Here is an 18,459-nt window from a genome sequence, read left to right as displayed (position 1 = left end):
TGGGGGAGGGGAGGGGAATTAAATAAATAAAAATAAATCTTAAAAAAAAAAAAAAAAAAAAGAATCAGAGACATGAAGTAACTTACCCCAGGCCTCATAGCTAATAATGAAAAGGCAGGAATTAACTCCAAGTCCTAATTCTAAACCCATGTCCTGCCCTTAACACCTCCCATAAAAGTCATTCATCCAATGGGTATTTAGAGCCACATGATGTAAAGAATCACACTTTAAGAACTTAATCCTTAAAAGGCTAACTATATTTAATTTATCTTAAAAATTCGAAGTACTAAAGTGGGCCAGAAACTCACGGCGAGTCACCAATGCATCCTAGGCCTGTAGGCATGTTTACATGGAAGACTAAATCTTAATCTAAAGTTTGTCTGAGCACAGAGGACTCTGAGCAAGAGAAGTGTGACAAATAATCTCAGTGTTCTGCTTCTTTCAGCAGTGACAGTTGGATGCCTCATCTAGGAATAAATATAACTTGGTTCAGGGCATTCTCTCCTTGAATGACCCTTATACTCACCCATTATTTGTCTGTATGATTCTTTTTATTATTCCAAGGCTGATCAACTCCTTTTCTAAGACATTTTTAAAACTAAATTTTAAACGAGCATATCACACTTAAGATGCTTTCAGTGCTTAGACACAAACTGCAAGCTTTCTAAGATGCACCAAAGTGCATCCTCAATTTTAATGTCATTTAATAAAATTTTTCCAATACCATACTTTGTGATTTGTGTATTAATGAAAAACAGGAACTTTGTTTACTTTATTCATTGATATATCCCTAGCACATATAAAAAAATGTTAGCTGAGTAAAAAAATGATATTTGAAAAAAGTAATTTTACCAATAAGGACAATCATAGCTATCATTGATCAAGTGTCTACTATGTGCCAGAAATTGTAATAGGTGCTGACATACATTCTGTCTAATCTTTACAAGAACCACATCCTAAGTGACTTGCACAAAAGCAAATACTTAAGATTAGAAAGTAAGAGAAGGAGGCAGGACTGCATAATGGTTAAGAATGTAGGTTCTGGGTACTGGAACAACCAGACATTTAAAAAAAGTAAACCTCGGTACAGATGTGGCTTAAGTAGTTAAGCACCCACTTCCCACACGGGAGGTCCCAGGTTCGGATTCAGTTCCCAGGAGCCTCCTAAAGAAAACAAACAAACAACGAGCAGACATTGAGCAAAAACAATAAGCAGAAAATGATAAAAAAACTACAAGCAAGACAAGTAGCAGACAACAAGCAGAAACAAATGAGCAAAGGAGTGGATGTGGCTCAAGCTGATGAACACCCATCTCCTACACAGAAGGTCCTGGGTTCAGTTTCCCATGCCTCCTAAAGGAAAAAACAAACAGACAACAAGCAAAAAACAAGCAGACAACAAGCAAAAACAATAAGCAGGGAAGCAGATTTGGCCTAATGGTAGGCATCCACCTACGACATAGGAGGTCCAAGGTTCAAACCCAGGGTTTCCTGATCCATGTGATGAGCTGGCCCACATGCAGTGCTGATGCGCGCAAGGAGTGCCGTGCCACGCAGGGTTGTCCCCCATGTAGGGGAGCCTCATGCACAAGGAGTGCACCCCATAAGGAGAGTCACCCAGCACGAAAAAAAGCACAGCCTGCCCAGGAATGGCTACACACACACAGAGAGCTGACGCAGCAAGACGACACAACAAAAAAAATGAGACATAGATTCTGGATGCTGCTGACAAGAATACAAGCGGATAGAGAGCAGACAACTGGGGGTGGGGGAGGGGAAGGGGAGGGAAATAAATAAAAAATCTTTAAAAACAAAAAACAAAAAAAACAACAATAAGCAAACAACAAGCAAACAGAAGAGGGCGCCATGGGGGGGGGGAGACTAAGCCTCAAACTTTACCATGTACTATACTTAAAAATTAACCTGAAATGGAGCATGGACTTAAATGTAAGAAATAAAACATCTAGAAGAAAAATTTTATGACCTTGAATTAGGCAAAAATTTCTTTGTTAGGAAACAAAAAGCACAAACCATGGAAGAAAAAGAAAATCAATATATTGGACTTGATCAAAATTTAAAATTTTGCCCTTTGGAAAAGCAGTTAAGAAAATAAAATATTTTGCAAAACATGTATCTGATAAAGGACTTGTATTCAGAGTATTTAAAAACATTATCTCACAGCACGATAATAAGTAAAAAAAAAAAACCCATTAGAAATAACAAAAGATTTGAATAGACACTTCACCAGAGACATTATTCAGATGACAAATAGGCATATGAAAAGATGCCCAACATCAACAGTCATTAGGAAAATGCAAATTAAAATCAAAATAAGATACTACTACACACTTACTATATGGCTGAAGTGAAAAAGACTGACAATACTAAGTGCTGACAAGTATAATGAGCAACTGATTTGATACCTTGTTGGTAGAATGCAAAATATCTACCCATAGTAGTGACGTGGAGAGGGTGGCCACAGTGGTTGATGGTCAGGAGACGGAAAAAGAGATATGGTGTGGGGGCATTTTCAGGATTTGGAGTTGTCCTAGGTTGTGCTGCAGGGATGGATGCTGGACATTCTGTGTCCTGTCGTGGCCCACTGGGTAGACTGGGGGAGAGTGTGGACTACAATGTGGACCACTGTCCATGTGCTGCAGCGGTTCTCCAGAATGTATTCCCCAGGTGCAGTGGATGTGCCACAATGATAGCAGCGTTTCTTGATGTGGGAGGGGTGGCATGGGTGGGTGGGGGTATATGGGGACCTCATGTTTTTTGAATGTGAGGGAGAGGGAGGGGGAAGGGGAGGGGGAGGGGAGGGGAGGGGAGGGGGAAGGGAGGGAGAGGGAGAGGGAGATATATCTACCCTAGAAAAGAGATGGACAGCTTCTTAAAAAGTAAGCAGACTTTACCATACCTCTTAGCAGCCCTACTCCTAGCTACTTAGCTCCACACAATGGAATACTTATGATCAATAAAAAGGAACTAATTACTAACACATGCAACAACACAGATGCATTTAAGAGCATTATGCTAAGTAAAGAAGCCAGACAAGAAAGGTTACATACTGTATGATTCCATTAATATGACATTTGGGAAAACACAAAACTATGTTGACAGAAAACGAAGATGTGACTGCTGCGGACTGGGGGTGGAAGGTGAGGATACATAGCAAAGAGACCTGAGAGAACTTTCTGGAGTGATGGAAATGTTCTATATCTTGATTGTGGTGATGGTTATACTACTGTATGCATTTGTCTAAACTCATCAAACTATACACTAAAAAAAGCGTAATTTTATTTTATATAAATTATATCCCAGTAAATCTGACATAAAAAGAGCAAGGGCTCAGGAATCAGAGGCCTGAACTCAAACCCCTTACTTCCCAAATGAATGCCCTATGCCTCAATTTTCTTGCCTATAAAACCTCATAGCGTTGCTCTGGGGCTTAAATAAAGCACTTTCATCCATGTTTGACATATAGTAGGCACTCAACGAATGGGACAATTCACATCACTTGTGAAAAAAATTCTATCCTTATAAAATATCTTTGAGTAACAAACAGAACTGGGTTAATACTCAAGAGCACTGAATATTAACACCTCAGCTATGGTACTCCACAAATTTCTCAGCTTCTGTCAATGTCTTTACTGCCACTTGGTGAAACTGAGATTATGATGAGTATCTGGGTTTAGATCTTTTGTGACATCTCTAGCTGCTTTATCCCTTAAATCTGGCTAGTCACTAGATCCTGTGGATTCCTTCTTTGGCATTTGTGTTTAGCTCTATCTACAGCACCTTACTAGATGGTAAGACCAATATGTAGACAACAAAAAATACAGCAGAGTGTTTAAAATCTTAGGCTGTAGTGTGAAATGGGACAAAAGAATGGGACAGTTTGGGCTATCAGATATAGGAGGACCATGAACTTGTGTGTAGAAAAAGAAATAAACAAGAGAGCCAGAGAAGTGTTTTTGAACTTGGGAACAAATTTCTAAAGCAATTCCCTTTTCAGGTAAGTTAGGAGAATTGTGCAGTAAAGATCGAGGGTAGTGTGTGGTGAGAAAGGAATAAAGTTTATGAAAAAGAGTCCCCTGAAGATGGAGAGAAACTGTTAAAATAAATAAATAAACAAAGCCTGCATTATCATACAGAACTTGTAATGAAGCAGTATTTTCTGGACAGCTACTGGCTAGGTTTTGACTCATATTTAGGTTTTTTGATCCATTTTGAGTTAATTTTTAAGTTCTTTTGCCTATGGATATAGTTTTTCCACACCATTTGTTGAAGAGTCTACTTTTTCCTCACTGAGTAGGCCAGACAACCAATTAAAAATCAATCTAGGGAGAAGTGGACTTGGCCCAATGGATAGAGCGTCCACCTACCATATGGGAGGTCCACAGTTCAAACCCTGGGCCTCCTTGACCTGTGTGCAGCTGGCCCACGCGCAGTGCTAATGCGCACAAGGAGTGCCGTGCCACACAGGGGTGTCCCCCGTGTGGCGGAGCCCCAAACACAAGGAGGTGCCCAGCGCGAAAGTGTAGCCTGCCCAAGAATGGCGCCACACATATGGAGAGCTGACACAACAAGATGACGCAACAAAAAGAAACACAGATTCCCGGTGCCGCTGATAAGGATAGAAGCAGTCACAGAAGAACACAGTGAATGGACACAAGAGCAGACAACTGGGCAGGGGGAAGGGGAGAGAAATAAATAAAAGTATTTAAAAAAAAAATCAATCTAGGGACTGAATAACACAGTGAACCCAGAGGCAGTTGAAAATTGTGGTTAAGGGCACAAATTTAAGAGAGTACTGTTAGCTAGAGCAGATGTACATCACTATTGCAGGGTGATGGAAATATGAAGAAATATGGGAAAACTACAATTGGTGTGACCTATAGACTGTGGTTAACAGCAATACTATAATATTCTTGCATTAATGCCAAGCTATACTGTGTTGATAATGGACGTGTAAGGAAAAAGTGTGCCAAATGTATGCTATGGACCATGATTGGTGGTAATAATCTGATGATATTATCTCATAATCTGTAACAAATATTCCGCCAGGGTGTGGAGTTGTATGGGAAATCTACACATCTGTATGATTGTTTTATAAGTTCAGAATACCTGTAACAAAAATAATCTGTAACATTAAAAAAAATAGTATGGGTTGGGGGGAAATACAACTAATGTAAGATAAGAAATATAGTTGGTAGTAATATTTTGACGATGCTCTTGCATAGTTTGTAACAAATGTTTCACACCAATGCAAAGAGTTGGTGAGGGGTGATGTATGAGACTCCTGTGTGATGTTATGTATGTTTATTTTGTAAATTCGCAATCTTTACTATACATTTATTGTTTACGTGTGTTCATATATGAATGATATACTTGAATTTAAAAAACATGAAAAAAAAATTAAATGGGCGGCGGACTTGGCCCAGTGGTTAGGGCATCTGTCTACCACATGGGAGGTCCACGGTTCAAACTCCAGGCCTCCTTGACCTGTGTGGAGCTGGCCCATGCACAGTGCTGAAGCGTGCAATGAGTGCTGTGCCACACTGGGGTGTTCCCCGCGTAGGGGAGCCCCACGCGCAGGGAGTGCGCCCCGTAAGGAAAGCCGCCCAGCGTGAAAGAAAGTGCAGCCTGCCCAAGAATGGTGCCGCACACACGGAGAGCTGACACAAGATGACGCAACAAAAAGAAACACAGATTCCCATGCTGCTGACAACAACAGAAACAGACAAAGAAGACACAGCAAATAGACACAGAGAACAGACAACTGTGTGTGGGGGGGAGGGGAAATAAATAAATAAATAAATCTTAAAAAAAAAAATTTACTGGTACCACCCAGATGCCCATCACTGAGGTTTAAATAAATTACATTCAATTAATAACTTATATATACTATAGAAGAAGATATAGTCATTATAAAGGTCATTCATATGAAGTTTTTAAAAAGTACACTAAAGGAAAACCTAAGCTGCAAAACATAATATATAGCTTGATCCTATTTTCATTTAATATGGATATATGTTTACAGATACAGGGAACAATACAGATATAGAAATATGGATATAATATTTCTGGAAGAAACTATTGATAGTGAAGGTCTCTGTGGGAAGACGGTCACACATTCCTTCATGTCTCAAGTTAAGGCTTCTATATTGCTTGAATTTTTTTCTTACAAGCAGCACTTATTATTTTGGTAATTTGAACAACAAAGCTTTCTATTTCTTTCCATTCCCACCATACACACAGTCAGGCATTATGTTAAGTCCGAGGCTCTGGAGGAGCCCCCCTCCAAAGCCTGCCCTTCCCTCAGAAGGAAAGTGAGGCCCAGGGGGCCCAGTGACTTCCTGGCTTGGCATCACACACAGTTAACAGCAAAGCTGGGCAGAGAACTCATGCTACTGACTCACAGCCCTGTGCTCTTTCCACCACACTATCTGACTTTAAAATAAAATGAGTGCGTATTTATGGGGGTCCTTTATGTATCTTGTTGGGGGAAAGTAGGGGAAATACAGGCCAAAAAAACCAAGTAGACTTGGCACTCCTGGACCCAATACATGGCTGCCAGGTCAATACCACCACTTCCTAAAGGTGCCCATTTACCAATGGAAGACTCCAGACAAGTGTTCATTCAAAGATGAACCATTAACTGTAAATCAAAGCCTGGCGTGAGTATGGAGTTATAAAACTAATTAGAGTAAGTGGATAAATGGATAGCTGGTCTCAGTCCCAATGGCCGCCAGACTGTGATCCACCAAGGACCGGAGAAGATACACTTCTCTGACTCAAAACCAACAGAGGGTCAGGGGAGGCTTCTTTAAGGAGTCTCTCTAATATAAAAATAATCGCCACCGTCTCCCCAAAAGGCAATGGAAAGGGTAGGATGCACATTAATCAATTAACAAGTCTCATTAAGCCGTTCGTTCCACTGGGCTTGGAAGGCCTGGCTACCAGTTACGATGATGGCTTCTTCCATCTGAACACTGCTTTTCAATTCAGAAAGGTTTTAACTCCATTGTCCTGTTGATTCTCCTGATATCCCATGGATATGAAAACCTTCATTTTCATATCCAAGGAAGCAGTGATGCTGTCCTAAATACAAGCCTAATAATTATAACGTTATCTTTTCTATTCTGGATCAGGTACAAAGTATATTAGACATGTTAAATTCCTGGTAACTTTATTTTCTAAATAGTTAATAAACATGTCTATAAAATAAGGCAACGGTCTTAGCCAGGCTCAGCCAACTTAACTATTCTCCTGTACTCTACTGTGTAGCAAAAACTGCAGGGGGGGCCCCACCCCAGGATTCTGTTGTCCAGAATGAAAACTTCTAAACTTCTAGAAATAAGGTACTGGATGCTACACTAAAAACTGATAAGTAAAGTAATCAATCAAAACAACAAACAGCCACCCACCTCATAGCTCCAACAACAATTATGCCAAAGCTTAGCGAGTTAAGCTTTGGCATAAGGAGGGAAAATGATGTGGGCTATGAGTAGGAGGCTCTTTGTCTCTTCGGAGATAACCTAAGTTGTCTGTCCTGACTTGTGGGTGTGGGACGGTAAGAGGCTGCAGTCCTGCCCTTGGTAACCATGGCAACGACTCCAGTCCCAGGAGACCATTTAGCAATGCAAACTCTATATACATACCAGTCAGTCCAGGGAAACTCTGATGGTGGTGATGCCAAAACTTAAGGGAACTTGGACTTGTCTCGAATGGGAAATATAATATAGCCTGGGCATAAATTCAAAATCATCTAATTCTGTATCCAAGTGTGCCTAGTCTCTAGAAATCCAGTCAAGTGATACGGGCTTTGAATGTTCAGAAAGGATGAATGTGTATTCAAGGTTGCATCCAGACAGAAGGTGGGCGAGATGCTAATTCAAGCTCACCTGAAATGTGGGCGATATGTTAATTCAAAACCTACCTGGTACTCAGGCAAAAACTTAACTAACAAAGAAAGTGTTTTCTTTGATAAAAGCACCATGTGACTCCCCACCCTGTATAAAAAGAACTTGAAAATCTTGTTCGAGGCTCGGGTTTGAAACAGAAAGCTCCCGTGTCTGGCCGGCCTTCAATAAACCATTTTTCCTTCTCAAAATCATTCCTGAATTCTGGCCTTTCTATTTGCAAATAATTGAACCTCTCTCAACTTCTACAACAACGCGACTTGCTCAGAGTCACACAAAGCAGATCCAAAGGCAGAGCTAGAAGCCAAGTCTGCCAACCTGGTACAATGCGCTCCCTCCAGCCCCCACTTCTGCTGGGGGCTGCAGGGGCCAGGAAAGTAGACAAGCGGCCTCTCGCCCCAGGGAGTGACTTGTTAGCTGGGAAAGTGAAAGAACCAGGAAGTAGAGTACACATCTGTCTAGAGCAGGTGCTACTGTGTTGCCCTTCCAGACCCCTGCACTACAATGTATACCCATTTTGCCATTCCTAGAGTTTGTCTTCTGGGTGTGCTTTATATATATAAATAAATCTGCATGCTTTAAAAAAAAAATCAATTGGCTGGGAAGTGGATGTACCTTAGTGGCTGAGTGCCTGCTTCCCATGTACAAGGTCCTAGGTTCAATCCCTGGTACCTTCTATTATTAAAAAAAAAAAAAAAAAAAATCAATTGTCCATAGATGTGAGGGTTTATTTTTGAACTCTCAATTTGTTCCCACTGATGTAGCTGTCCTTGGGTCAGTACTACACTGTTTTGCATACTGTTGCTTTGTAATACGTTTTAAAATCAGGAAATGTGAGTCCTCCAACTTAGTTCTTTCTCAAGAAGGATTTGGCTATCTGGAGTTCCTTCCATATAAATGTGATGATAGGCTTTTCCATTACTGCTGTTGGAATTCTGATTGGGACTGCACTGAATCTGTAAAATGCTTTGGGAAGAATTACCACCTTAACAATATGCAGTCTTTCAAATTGTCTTTCCATTTATTTAGGGTTTTTTAAATTTCTTTCAGCAGTTTTGTAGTTTTCTGTGTACAAGTCCCTTTACATTCTTGGTTAAATGTATTCCTAGATATTCGATTCTTATAGTTGCTATTGTAAGTACATTTTTTTCCCTTAATTTCCTCTTCTGACTTTTCATTACTAGTATAAAAGAAACACTACTGATTTTTTGCAGGATGATCTTGTACCCTGCCACTCTGCTGAATTCTTTCATTAGGTCTAGTAATTTTTTGTGGGTTTTTCAGGATCTTCTATATAGAGGATCATGTTGTCTGCATATAGGGGAAGTTTTACCTCTTCTCTTTCCAAGTTGAATGCCTTTTGTTTCATTGTCTTGCCTAATAGCTCTGGTCAGAACTTCCAGTACAATGCTTCTTAACAGTGGTGATAATAAACAGCCTTGTCTTGTTCCTGATCTCAAGTTTTCAGTTTTTCATCACTGAGTATGACACTGGATATGTTTTTCATATATGGCCTTTATTGTGTCAAGAAGGTTTCTTTCTATTCCTATTTTCTAAGTGTTTTTTGTTTTGTTTTGTTTAATCAAGGATTGCTAGATTTGGTTAAATTCTTTTTCTCCATCAGTTGAGATGATCATGTGATTTTTCTCCCTTTGTTCTATTAATGTGGTATATTATATATTGATATTCTTATGTTGAACCACCAATGAATTTCTAGGATTAATCCCACTTGATCATGGTGTATAATTATTTTAATGTGTTGTTGGATTCAGTTTACTAGTACTGAGGATTTTTGCATATGACTTAATCATGGTGTACAATTATTTTAATGTTGTATTAGGTTTGCTAGTATTTTGTTGAGGATTTTTGCATTATATTCATAAGGGATATTGATCTGTAACTTTTTTTTCTTACAGTACCTTTATCTGACTTTGTAATTAGGGTGATGCTGGCCCCAGAGAATGGGTTAGAAAGAGTTCCCTCCTTTTCAATTTTTTGCAAGAATTTAAACATGACTGGTGTTAACTTCTTGGAATGCTTGGTAAAATTCACGAGGTTAGCCATCTGTTCCTGGACATTGTTGGGAGGTTTTGATTACTGACTCAATCTCTTAACTTTTTATTAATCTATTCAGATCTTCTATTTTCCTTGAATCAGTGCAGACAGTTTCTATGTTTTTAAGAATCTGTCCATTTTACCTAGGTTATCTAATTTGTTGGTGTACAATTGTTCATAGCAACCTCTTATAATCCTTTTTATTTATGTGGAGTCAGTAGTAATGTCCTGCCTTTAGTTTCTGATTTTAGTTGTTTGTGTCCTACCCTTCTATTCTTTATCTGTATTGCTAAAGGTCTGTCAAATTTTTATTGATCTTTTCAAGGAACCAGCTCTGGTTTTGCTAATTCTCTCTCTCTTATTTTTAGTTCTCTATTTCATTAATGTCCACTCTAATCTTTGTTATTTCCTTCTTTCTATTCATTTTGGGTTGGTTTGCTCTTTTTCCAGATCCTCCAGTTGTGAGGTTAGATCTCCGATTTCCGATTTTTCCTTTTTTATGTAAGGAAAGCACTTAGAGCTATAAATTTCCCTCTCAGTGCTGCCTTTGCTGTATTCTGTAAGTTTTGGCATGATGTGTTTTCCTTTTCACTTGCCTCAAAACATTTCCTAATTTCTTGTATGATTTTTTCGTTGATCCAATGGTTATTTAAGAGTGTACTGTTTGGGAGCAGATGTGGCTCAAGCAGTTGGGCACCTGCCTCCCACACGGGAGGGTCCCAGATTCAGTTCCTAGTGCCTCCTAAAGAAGACAAGCAAGACACCAAGGTGATGTGACGGTCTGGTGCAGTGAGCTGACACAACAAGGAGATATAAGGAGAGATACAACAAGCAAATATGGCTCAAGAGACTGGGCGCCTCCTTCCCACATGGGAGGTCCTGAGTTCAGTTCCTGGTGTCCCCTGAAAGAAGACAAGCAGACAGAGAGCACACAACAAACAGATAAAAACAGCACAAACAACAAGGGCAGGGAGGAATAAATTTTTTTTTTTTTTAAAGTATACTATTTAATTTCCATGTATTTGTTAAATTTCCAGTTCTTCTGTTATTGGTTTATGGCTCAATTCCATTGTGGTTAGAAAAGATACACTTTAAGATTTCAAAAATCTTAAATTTATTGAGACTTGTTTTGTGACCTAGCATATGGTCTATTTTAGTGAATGATCCATGTGCACTTGAGAAGAATGTGTATTCTGCTGTTGGGTGAAGTATTCTATATATGTCTTAGTCTAATTGATTTATAGTATCATTCAAGACTTCTATTTCCTTACTGATCTTCTGACTAGATGTTTCTCCATTAAGAAAATGGTGTATGAAGTCTCTGACTATTAATGTACAACTATTTCTCCCTTCAAATCTGTCAAAATTGGTTACATATTTTTAGAGGCTTTTTATAAGATGCATTTGTACTTATAATTGTTATGTCTTCTTGTTGAATTGACCCACTTATCAGCATATAGTATCCTTTCTAGTACCTTGTAACAGTATGTGACTTGACTTAAGGTCTATTTTACCTGATAGTAGTATCATTCCTCCAGCTCTTTTTTTGTTACTGTTTGCATGGCATATTTTTTTCCATTTTTTCCATGAATTTAAGGTGAGTCTCTTATAAACAGTATATAGTTAGGTCATGCTTTTTTTTTTGAATAGCAAATAAATAGATTTATTTATTTATTTCTCTCCCCTTCCCCCTGCCCAGTTGTCTGCTCCTGTGTCCATTCGCTATGCTCTTCTGTGACTGCTTCTATCCTTATCAGCCACACCGGGAATCTGTGTTTCTTTTTGAGTTATCTTGTTGTGTCAGCTCTCCGTATATGCGGCACCATTCTTGGGCAGGCTGCACTTTCGCGCTAGGCGGCTCTCCTTACGGGGCGCACTCCTTGCACGTGGGGCTCCCCTACACAGAGGACACCCTTGTGTGGCACGGCACTCCTTGTGTGCATCAGCACTGCGCATGGGCTAGCTCCACATGGGTCAAGGAGGCCTGGGGTTTGAACCGTGGACCTCCCATGTGGTAGGCGGATGCCCTATCCATTCGGCCAAGTCCACTTCCCAGTTTGGGCATGCTTTTTCATCCATTCTGCCAATCTGCCTTTAGACTGGAGAGTTTAAACCACTTACATTTAAACGAACTACTGGTAATGCAGGACTTTCTTCTGTCATTTTGCAATTTGGTTTTTGTAAGTCTTAGACCTTATTTGTTCCTCAATTGTTCTGTTAATATTTATATTTATTTGATTTTTTGTATTGTACCATTTTGAGTCCCTTCTCATTTTCTTCTGCATGTATTTTTCACGTATTTTCTTTGTGGTTACCACAGGGCTTGAATTTAATATCTATATCTTTAACAACCATGTTTGAATTGAAATCAACCTAACTTCAATAGCACACACACTATTCCTATACCCCTCCATCAGCTACTTTTTCATTATATTTTTACAAATTATATCTTTATATACTGTATGTCCAAAACCATAGATTTATCATTACCTTTTACTCACTTGCATTTTAAAACCCGTAAGAAGTAAACAATGGAGTTACCTACAAATCAATATAATAGTATTTGCACTTACCAATACCCATATTTATTGCCTTCACTGGAGATCTTCATTTCTTTATGCTGCTACAATCCGCTGTCTATTGTCCTTTCCTTTCAGTATGAAGAACTCCCTTTAGCATTGCTTGTAGGGCAGGTCTAGTGGTCACATACTCCCTCACTTTTCTATTTACTTGGGAATATCTTTTTTTTTGTTTTTTTTTTAAGATTTATTTATTTCTCTCCCCTTTCCCCCTCTCCCCCCGACCCTAGTTGTCTGTTCTCTGTGTCTATTTGCTGCATCTTCTGCATCTTCTTTGTACACTTCTGTTGTCAGTGGCAGGGGAATCTGTGTTTCTTTTGGTTGCGTCATCTTGTTGTGTCAGCTCTCCGTGCGCGCGGGCCTCTTTCACGCTGGGCGTCTCTCCTTACGGGGCGCACTCCTTGCACTTGGGGCTCCCCTACGCGGGGGACACCCCTGCGTGGTACAGCACTCCTCACGCGCATCAGCACTGTGCATGGGCCAGCTCCACACAGGTCAAGGAAGCCCGGGGTTTGAACTGTGAACCTCCCATGTGGTAGACGGATGCCCTAACCACTGGGCCAAGTCCGCTGCCCTACTTGGGAATATCTTAATCTCAGCCTCATTTTAGAAAGACAGTCTCTCTGGATGTAAAATTCTTGGCTGGCAATTATTTTCTTTCAGCAATTTAAATATTTTGCTTTCTTGTCTCCATGATTTCTGAAGCGAAGTCTGCACTTACTCTTATTAAGGCTTCCTAGTATATAACGAATTGCTTTCCTTCTGTAACTTTCAGAACTCTCTCCTTGTCCTTGACATTACAGTTTGACTATTATGTTCCAGCCATGGTTCGCTTCAAGTTTATCCTGTTGGGTTTGTTGTTCTCCTTGAATGTGTATATTCATGTCTTTTGTTAAATTTGGGAAGTTTTCTGCCATTATTTTTTAAAATATTCCTTCTGCCCCTTTCCCTCTTTATTTTCTTTCTTTAACTCCCATAATATACATATTGGCATGCTTGGTGGTGACTATTCACTTTTTGAATTAATTTTCCTTTCTGTTCCTCAGCATGAATAATCGCAATGGTCTTATCTCAAGTTCACCAATTCTTTCTTCTACCAACTCTAATCTGCTGCTGAAACCCTTCAAGGAATTTTTCTCTGTCACAATAACTGTTTGGTTCCTTTTTAAAATTTCAATCTCTTTACTGAGATTTTCTTATTGTTCATTCATTGTCTTCCTGATACCCTTTAGTTCTTTCTCTATGTTTTATTTCTTTGAGCACATTCAAGAAAATTTTTAAAAAGTGTTTGTCTGATATGTCTAAAGTTTGGTCTTCTTTGTTAAGTACTTTTGAATATTTATCTCGTTCCTTGGGATGGGCCATCATTTCCTGTGTCTTTGTCTTGCGATCTTGTAATTTTAATATTCAAATGTATTAACTCTGGAATTTAGTTCCCGAGCTGTCTGTTCCTCAAGTTTGTACCCAGCCTGTGATATGACACAGATTTCCTTAAGTGATAGGAGCTATTAAAAAAAACAAAACAACTCCAAAACCACCATTCATAGTCTACAAATTGGCTCTGTGTTGGATGGTGTTCTACTTCACAGCCTTCCTATCAAGTGTGAGCTCCTCTCAGACTTAGTTCTGAGCGTGAGTCTTGTCCTTGGCATACATTCATGGCCTTAGGAATTTCTCCTTTCACAGGAATATGAATGTCCCCTCAACTCTGTATGAAATAGATTTTCCCTACCTCCAGGGTACTCTATTAATATTTCTTAAAGCTGGTAATCCTCTGTCCCAGACAGCTTTGATTCCTATACTGTTTTTGCTGTCTGCAAATTGCATATGCCTGCAGGACAAGTCCTGGGAAGATTTGTCAGAGATGAGTTTCTTGCTTCATTCCTTCCTTATGCTGTTCACCCAAAAGATTGACACCAATAAACAGGTACCCAGTATGTGCATCGCGGTTACTCTGCTCCCTCCAGGAGAACAGGGCCAGGGACCCACAATGGGAAAGCAGGCAGGCACCACATCACGCTAGTAAGGGAATGGAGGAAGGATCAGCAAGCATGCCATGAGTTTATTCTACAGGTTTATTCCATGTCCCTCCTATATGGCTCCCTCATCTGTTTGCTTATTGTTGTTATTGTTGCTTTGCTCATTGTTTGCACTCATTGTCTGCTTACTGTCAGTTTGTTTTTCCTTTAGGAGGCACCAGGAACCCTACCCAGGACCTCCCATGTGGGAGGCAGGTGCTCGACTGCTTGAGTCACATCCAGTCTCCCAATACTACCAATTTTAAGTTGCATTTTTTTGATTTGGCACTCATCTAACCTGGTTACTAAAATCCTTTAACTGTTTTTTGGAGTCTTGAGGAAGATAACTCTGCCAGTTTTTTCTAGCTGTTCAAAGACTTTATGGGAGAACAGAACCCTGAAAGATCTTACACTAGAACATTCTGACACCCCAAAAAGAAACCCTGTACTCAAAAGCAGTCATTATATACTCTAACCCACCCCCAGGCCCTAGGCATCCACTCTAGTTTTTTTCTCTAAAGATGTGCCTATTGTGGACATTTCATACAAATGGAATCATTTGCAATCTTTGTGACTGGCTTCTTTCATTTAGCATAATGTCTTTAAGGTTCACCAAGATTATAGTACATATCAATACTTCAGTACTTTTAATGGCTGAATAATATTCTAATATATGGGATATACACATTTTGTTTATTCATTCATACAGTTAATGTATATGTGGGCTGTTTCTACTTCCTGGCTACTGTGAATAATGCTGCTATGAACATTCCTGTATAAGTTTTTGTTTACATGTGTGTCTTCCTTTCTCTTGGGTAAAATACATTTAGGAATGAAATTGCTGGATCATATGTTAACTCTATGTTTAACATTCTCACAGAACTACCACTGTTTTCTAAAGCAGCTGTACCATTTTATATTTCTACCAGAACTTTTCTACATCCTCATCAACCATCATTATTACATCTGGCTAATTTATAAGTGGTATATGATATCACCACAAAGAGGTGATATCTCATTATACTTTTGAGGTGCAGTTCCCCGAAGGCTAATGATGTTGGGCATCTTTTCTATTTCTTATTGGCCACTTGTATATCTTCTTTGGAGAATGTCTATTCAAATCCTTTGCCTATTTTTTAATGGGGTTATCTCTTTATTATTGAGTAGTAACTGTTCTCTATACATTCCAGAAACAAATCCCTTACAAGATATATATTTGCAAACATTTTCTTCCATTCTGTAGGTTGTCTTTTTACTTTCCTGATGGTAGTTTCCAGCACAGAAGTTTTTAATTTTGATGAAGTCCCCTTTATCTATTTTTTCTTTTCTTACCTGTGCTACAGTCATTATTTTTTAGCTCCAAGACAAACTATAGCATAAACTATAGCAGTCAGATATACTTCTTTGTAATCTTGGGTATCTTTTAAAAGAATTTCCTTGTTTCTACCAGTAGATTTTAACTTCTTTAAAAGCAAAGTCCAAATCTTTGGTTTCCTTATTCCCAAGAACACATGACACAGTACTATATATTAACCACCACAAAACACTAACTGTTTAACACAGATATAACTCAAAATTGACATTAATATATTATACAGTCTCTGATAATTTTTTCAAGAAGTAAGCACACCATTCAAATTAAGATAAAAAATAAAATGTTTTAGGAGTGTACATAAATAAATTAAAATAAAGGACTTTTAGGGATGAGTAATAGTATGGTTAAAAATAACCTTCTGGAAGAGGTAATAAATGAATTGCATCTTGTAATGGGATAAGAGTTAGATTAGAGTTAGCATATAAGAAATCAAATTACCTTCAATGGATCAAGTTCATTCTCATAGGATTTGACAATTTCTTTTGAAGATGTTAACTGGATTTCTTTATTATTAATCTGATCTCGAATCTCACAAGCTTTTTCCTTATTTTGTTTCAGATATTTTAGTTCTGTTTGGCATTCTTTTACTTTCTGACCTTGTGTCTGACGTACCTGCCGAAGTGTTTCCAAAGCTTTAATGTACCTTTGAAGATATAAAACAAAAATCAAATTTCTAGCTAAGTAAATATGGTATATACAATGGAATATTATGCAGTCGTTAATATTACATTTACAAAGAGGTTTTAAAAACTTGGAAAATGCTTATGACATAAGTGAAAAAACTGGTCAACCACGACAACAGGGAGCCAATAGTGCCTACAACTGAAAGCAGGAGGATTGTATCCAGCATCCATGTGGAATCTAAGCCCCCTCTTGATATAGATGTGGAGTGATATAGATATAGATGTGGAGACATAACCATTCCAAGGTCCACAGGATGGAGGAATAGAGTATGGATTAGAGTGGACTTACTGGTATTCTATTCATGAATATTGTGGTTAGTAATCGAAGAAAATGTGGCATTGGTGTGGAGAAAGTGGCCATGGTGGCTGCTGGGGGTAGGGAGTGGGAGAAAGAGATGAGATGTGGGGGCATTTTCGGGACTTGGAGTTGTCCTGGGTGGTGGTGCAGGGACAGTTACCAGACACTGTATGTCCTCCCATGGCCCACTGGGTGGAATGTGGGAAAGTGAGGGCTATGATGTGGACCATTGACCATGAAGTGCAGCAGTGCTCTGAGATGTATTCACCAAATGCAATGAATGTCTCACGATGATGGAGGAGATTGTTGTTATGGGGGGAGGAGTGGGGTGAGGGGGTTGGGGGGTATATGGGGACCTCATTTTTTTTTAATGTAATACTAAAAAAATAAAGACCAAAAAAACCACACAAAAAACAAAAAAAAGGTGAAAAAACTTAGATAAAATCTGTCAACCAAGTAAATAAACATATGAACAGAGAGAAACTGAAAGGAATATGCTCCATATGCTCAATAGTTGCCACTGAGCAATAATAACTGACAAATTTTTTAAGCCCTTACTGTTTAAAAAAAACATTCAAATTGCAAATGTGGCTGAACAACTTAAGGGACTACAAAATCTAATTGAAGGCTACAAACCTTGTTGCTGAAAAAATCTCATCAAACTTTTGCTTCAAAGCCTTTCCTTCACTTAAAGGCCAATTAGATTCTTCTTGGTGACAGAAGATGACATTATTCAGCACAGACTTGGAAACCCCAAGAGAACTTATCATTTCTCGATCAATTTCTGCACATTTAGAGCTGAGACTGACCTTTTCACCATGCCTAAAGAAATTGAAGATTAAGAATATATGTAAAATAACCTCCAGATGTAGATATTCTACTGCTTAATACATCCTTTGCTGTATTGTTTTTAAAAAAATCCCTGCATCCATCCTGTGATAATTGTTTCCTCATACTAAAAAGTATAATTCTCAAGTTATTTAGTAGTTCACTATCGAAAAATCATATAAAATAGGGTGGTAGACGAAAGGATGCCAGAATTTATTTTTATACATGTGAACTTTACATATAATAATTAACAAAATTTACAATTATAAAGGAAAATAAAGGGTCTTCCATCCACAGAATTTAAAAATAAGGAAAATAAGAGAGTTAAAATATTGAAAAAAAATATCTGATGATCCATAGCAGAAATTACCTTAAACAAAAACATGTAAAGAATGTATAATTTAGAAAGGGGGTTGTTCAGGTATGGAAAAAGGATGGTAAAGGCAAACCTTAGTGGTGCCCATCCACCAAACATGGTTCAGGGAGAAGGATCCTTGATCACTGGACCTCAAGTTCTAGGGTCATACTGACAAAGCAATTCAATAGAGAGAACTGCATCAGGGCCTTTTAGCTTGATGCCACGAATTCTAATACATCATTATCCTTTTTCTCAGTCAGGGCTCATCAACTAAACTTTGCCTGGCTTGTCCTTACAGTCTACAGTAAGAGAAAGAATTTGTTCCACTTAACTTTTACCT

The 18,459-nt window shown here is 38.7% G+C and overlaps 1 protein-coding gene across 4 annotated transcripts in view; it reads right to left on the bottom strand.

The window, feature by feature from the left end:
• The window catches only part of RAD50 (RAD50 double strand break repair protein), a 253,493-nt gene that overhangs the window by 52,693 nt on the left and 182,341 nt on the right, over nucleotides 1-18,459 (bottom strand). For all 4 annotated transcript variants that reach the window (XR_011646535.1, XM_058278397.2, XM_058278414.2 and 1 more), the window contains exons 6-7: nucleotides 17,570-17,755; nucleotides 16,391-16,595 (exon numbers count right to left, since the gene is read on the bottom strand). Coding sequence is in view for 3 of the 4 variants with exons in the window: in XM_058278397.2 (XP_058134380.1) it covers nucleotides 16,391-16,595; nucleotides 17,570-17,755 (391 nt within the window). In the remaining variant the exon portion in view is untranslated. The remainder of the gene's footprint in view (nucleotides 1-16,390; nucleotides 16,596-17,569; nucleotides 17,756-18,459) is intronic.

Source organism: Dasypus novemcinctus, chromosome 2, assembly GCF_030445035.2.
Source record: "Dasypus novemcinctus isolate mDasNov1 chromosome 2, mDasNov1.1.hap2, whole genome shotgun sequence".
In the NCBI taxonomy this organism is placed as follows: Eukaryota; Metazoa; Chordata; class Mammalia; order Cingulata; family Dasypodidae; genus Dasypus; species Dasypus novemcinctus.
The sequence above is the reverse complement of the archived record's forward strand: the minus strand, read 5'-3'. Positions and strand labels throughout refer to the sequence as shown.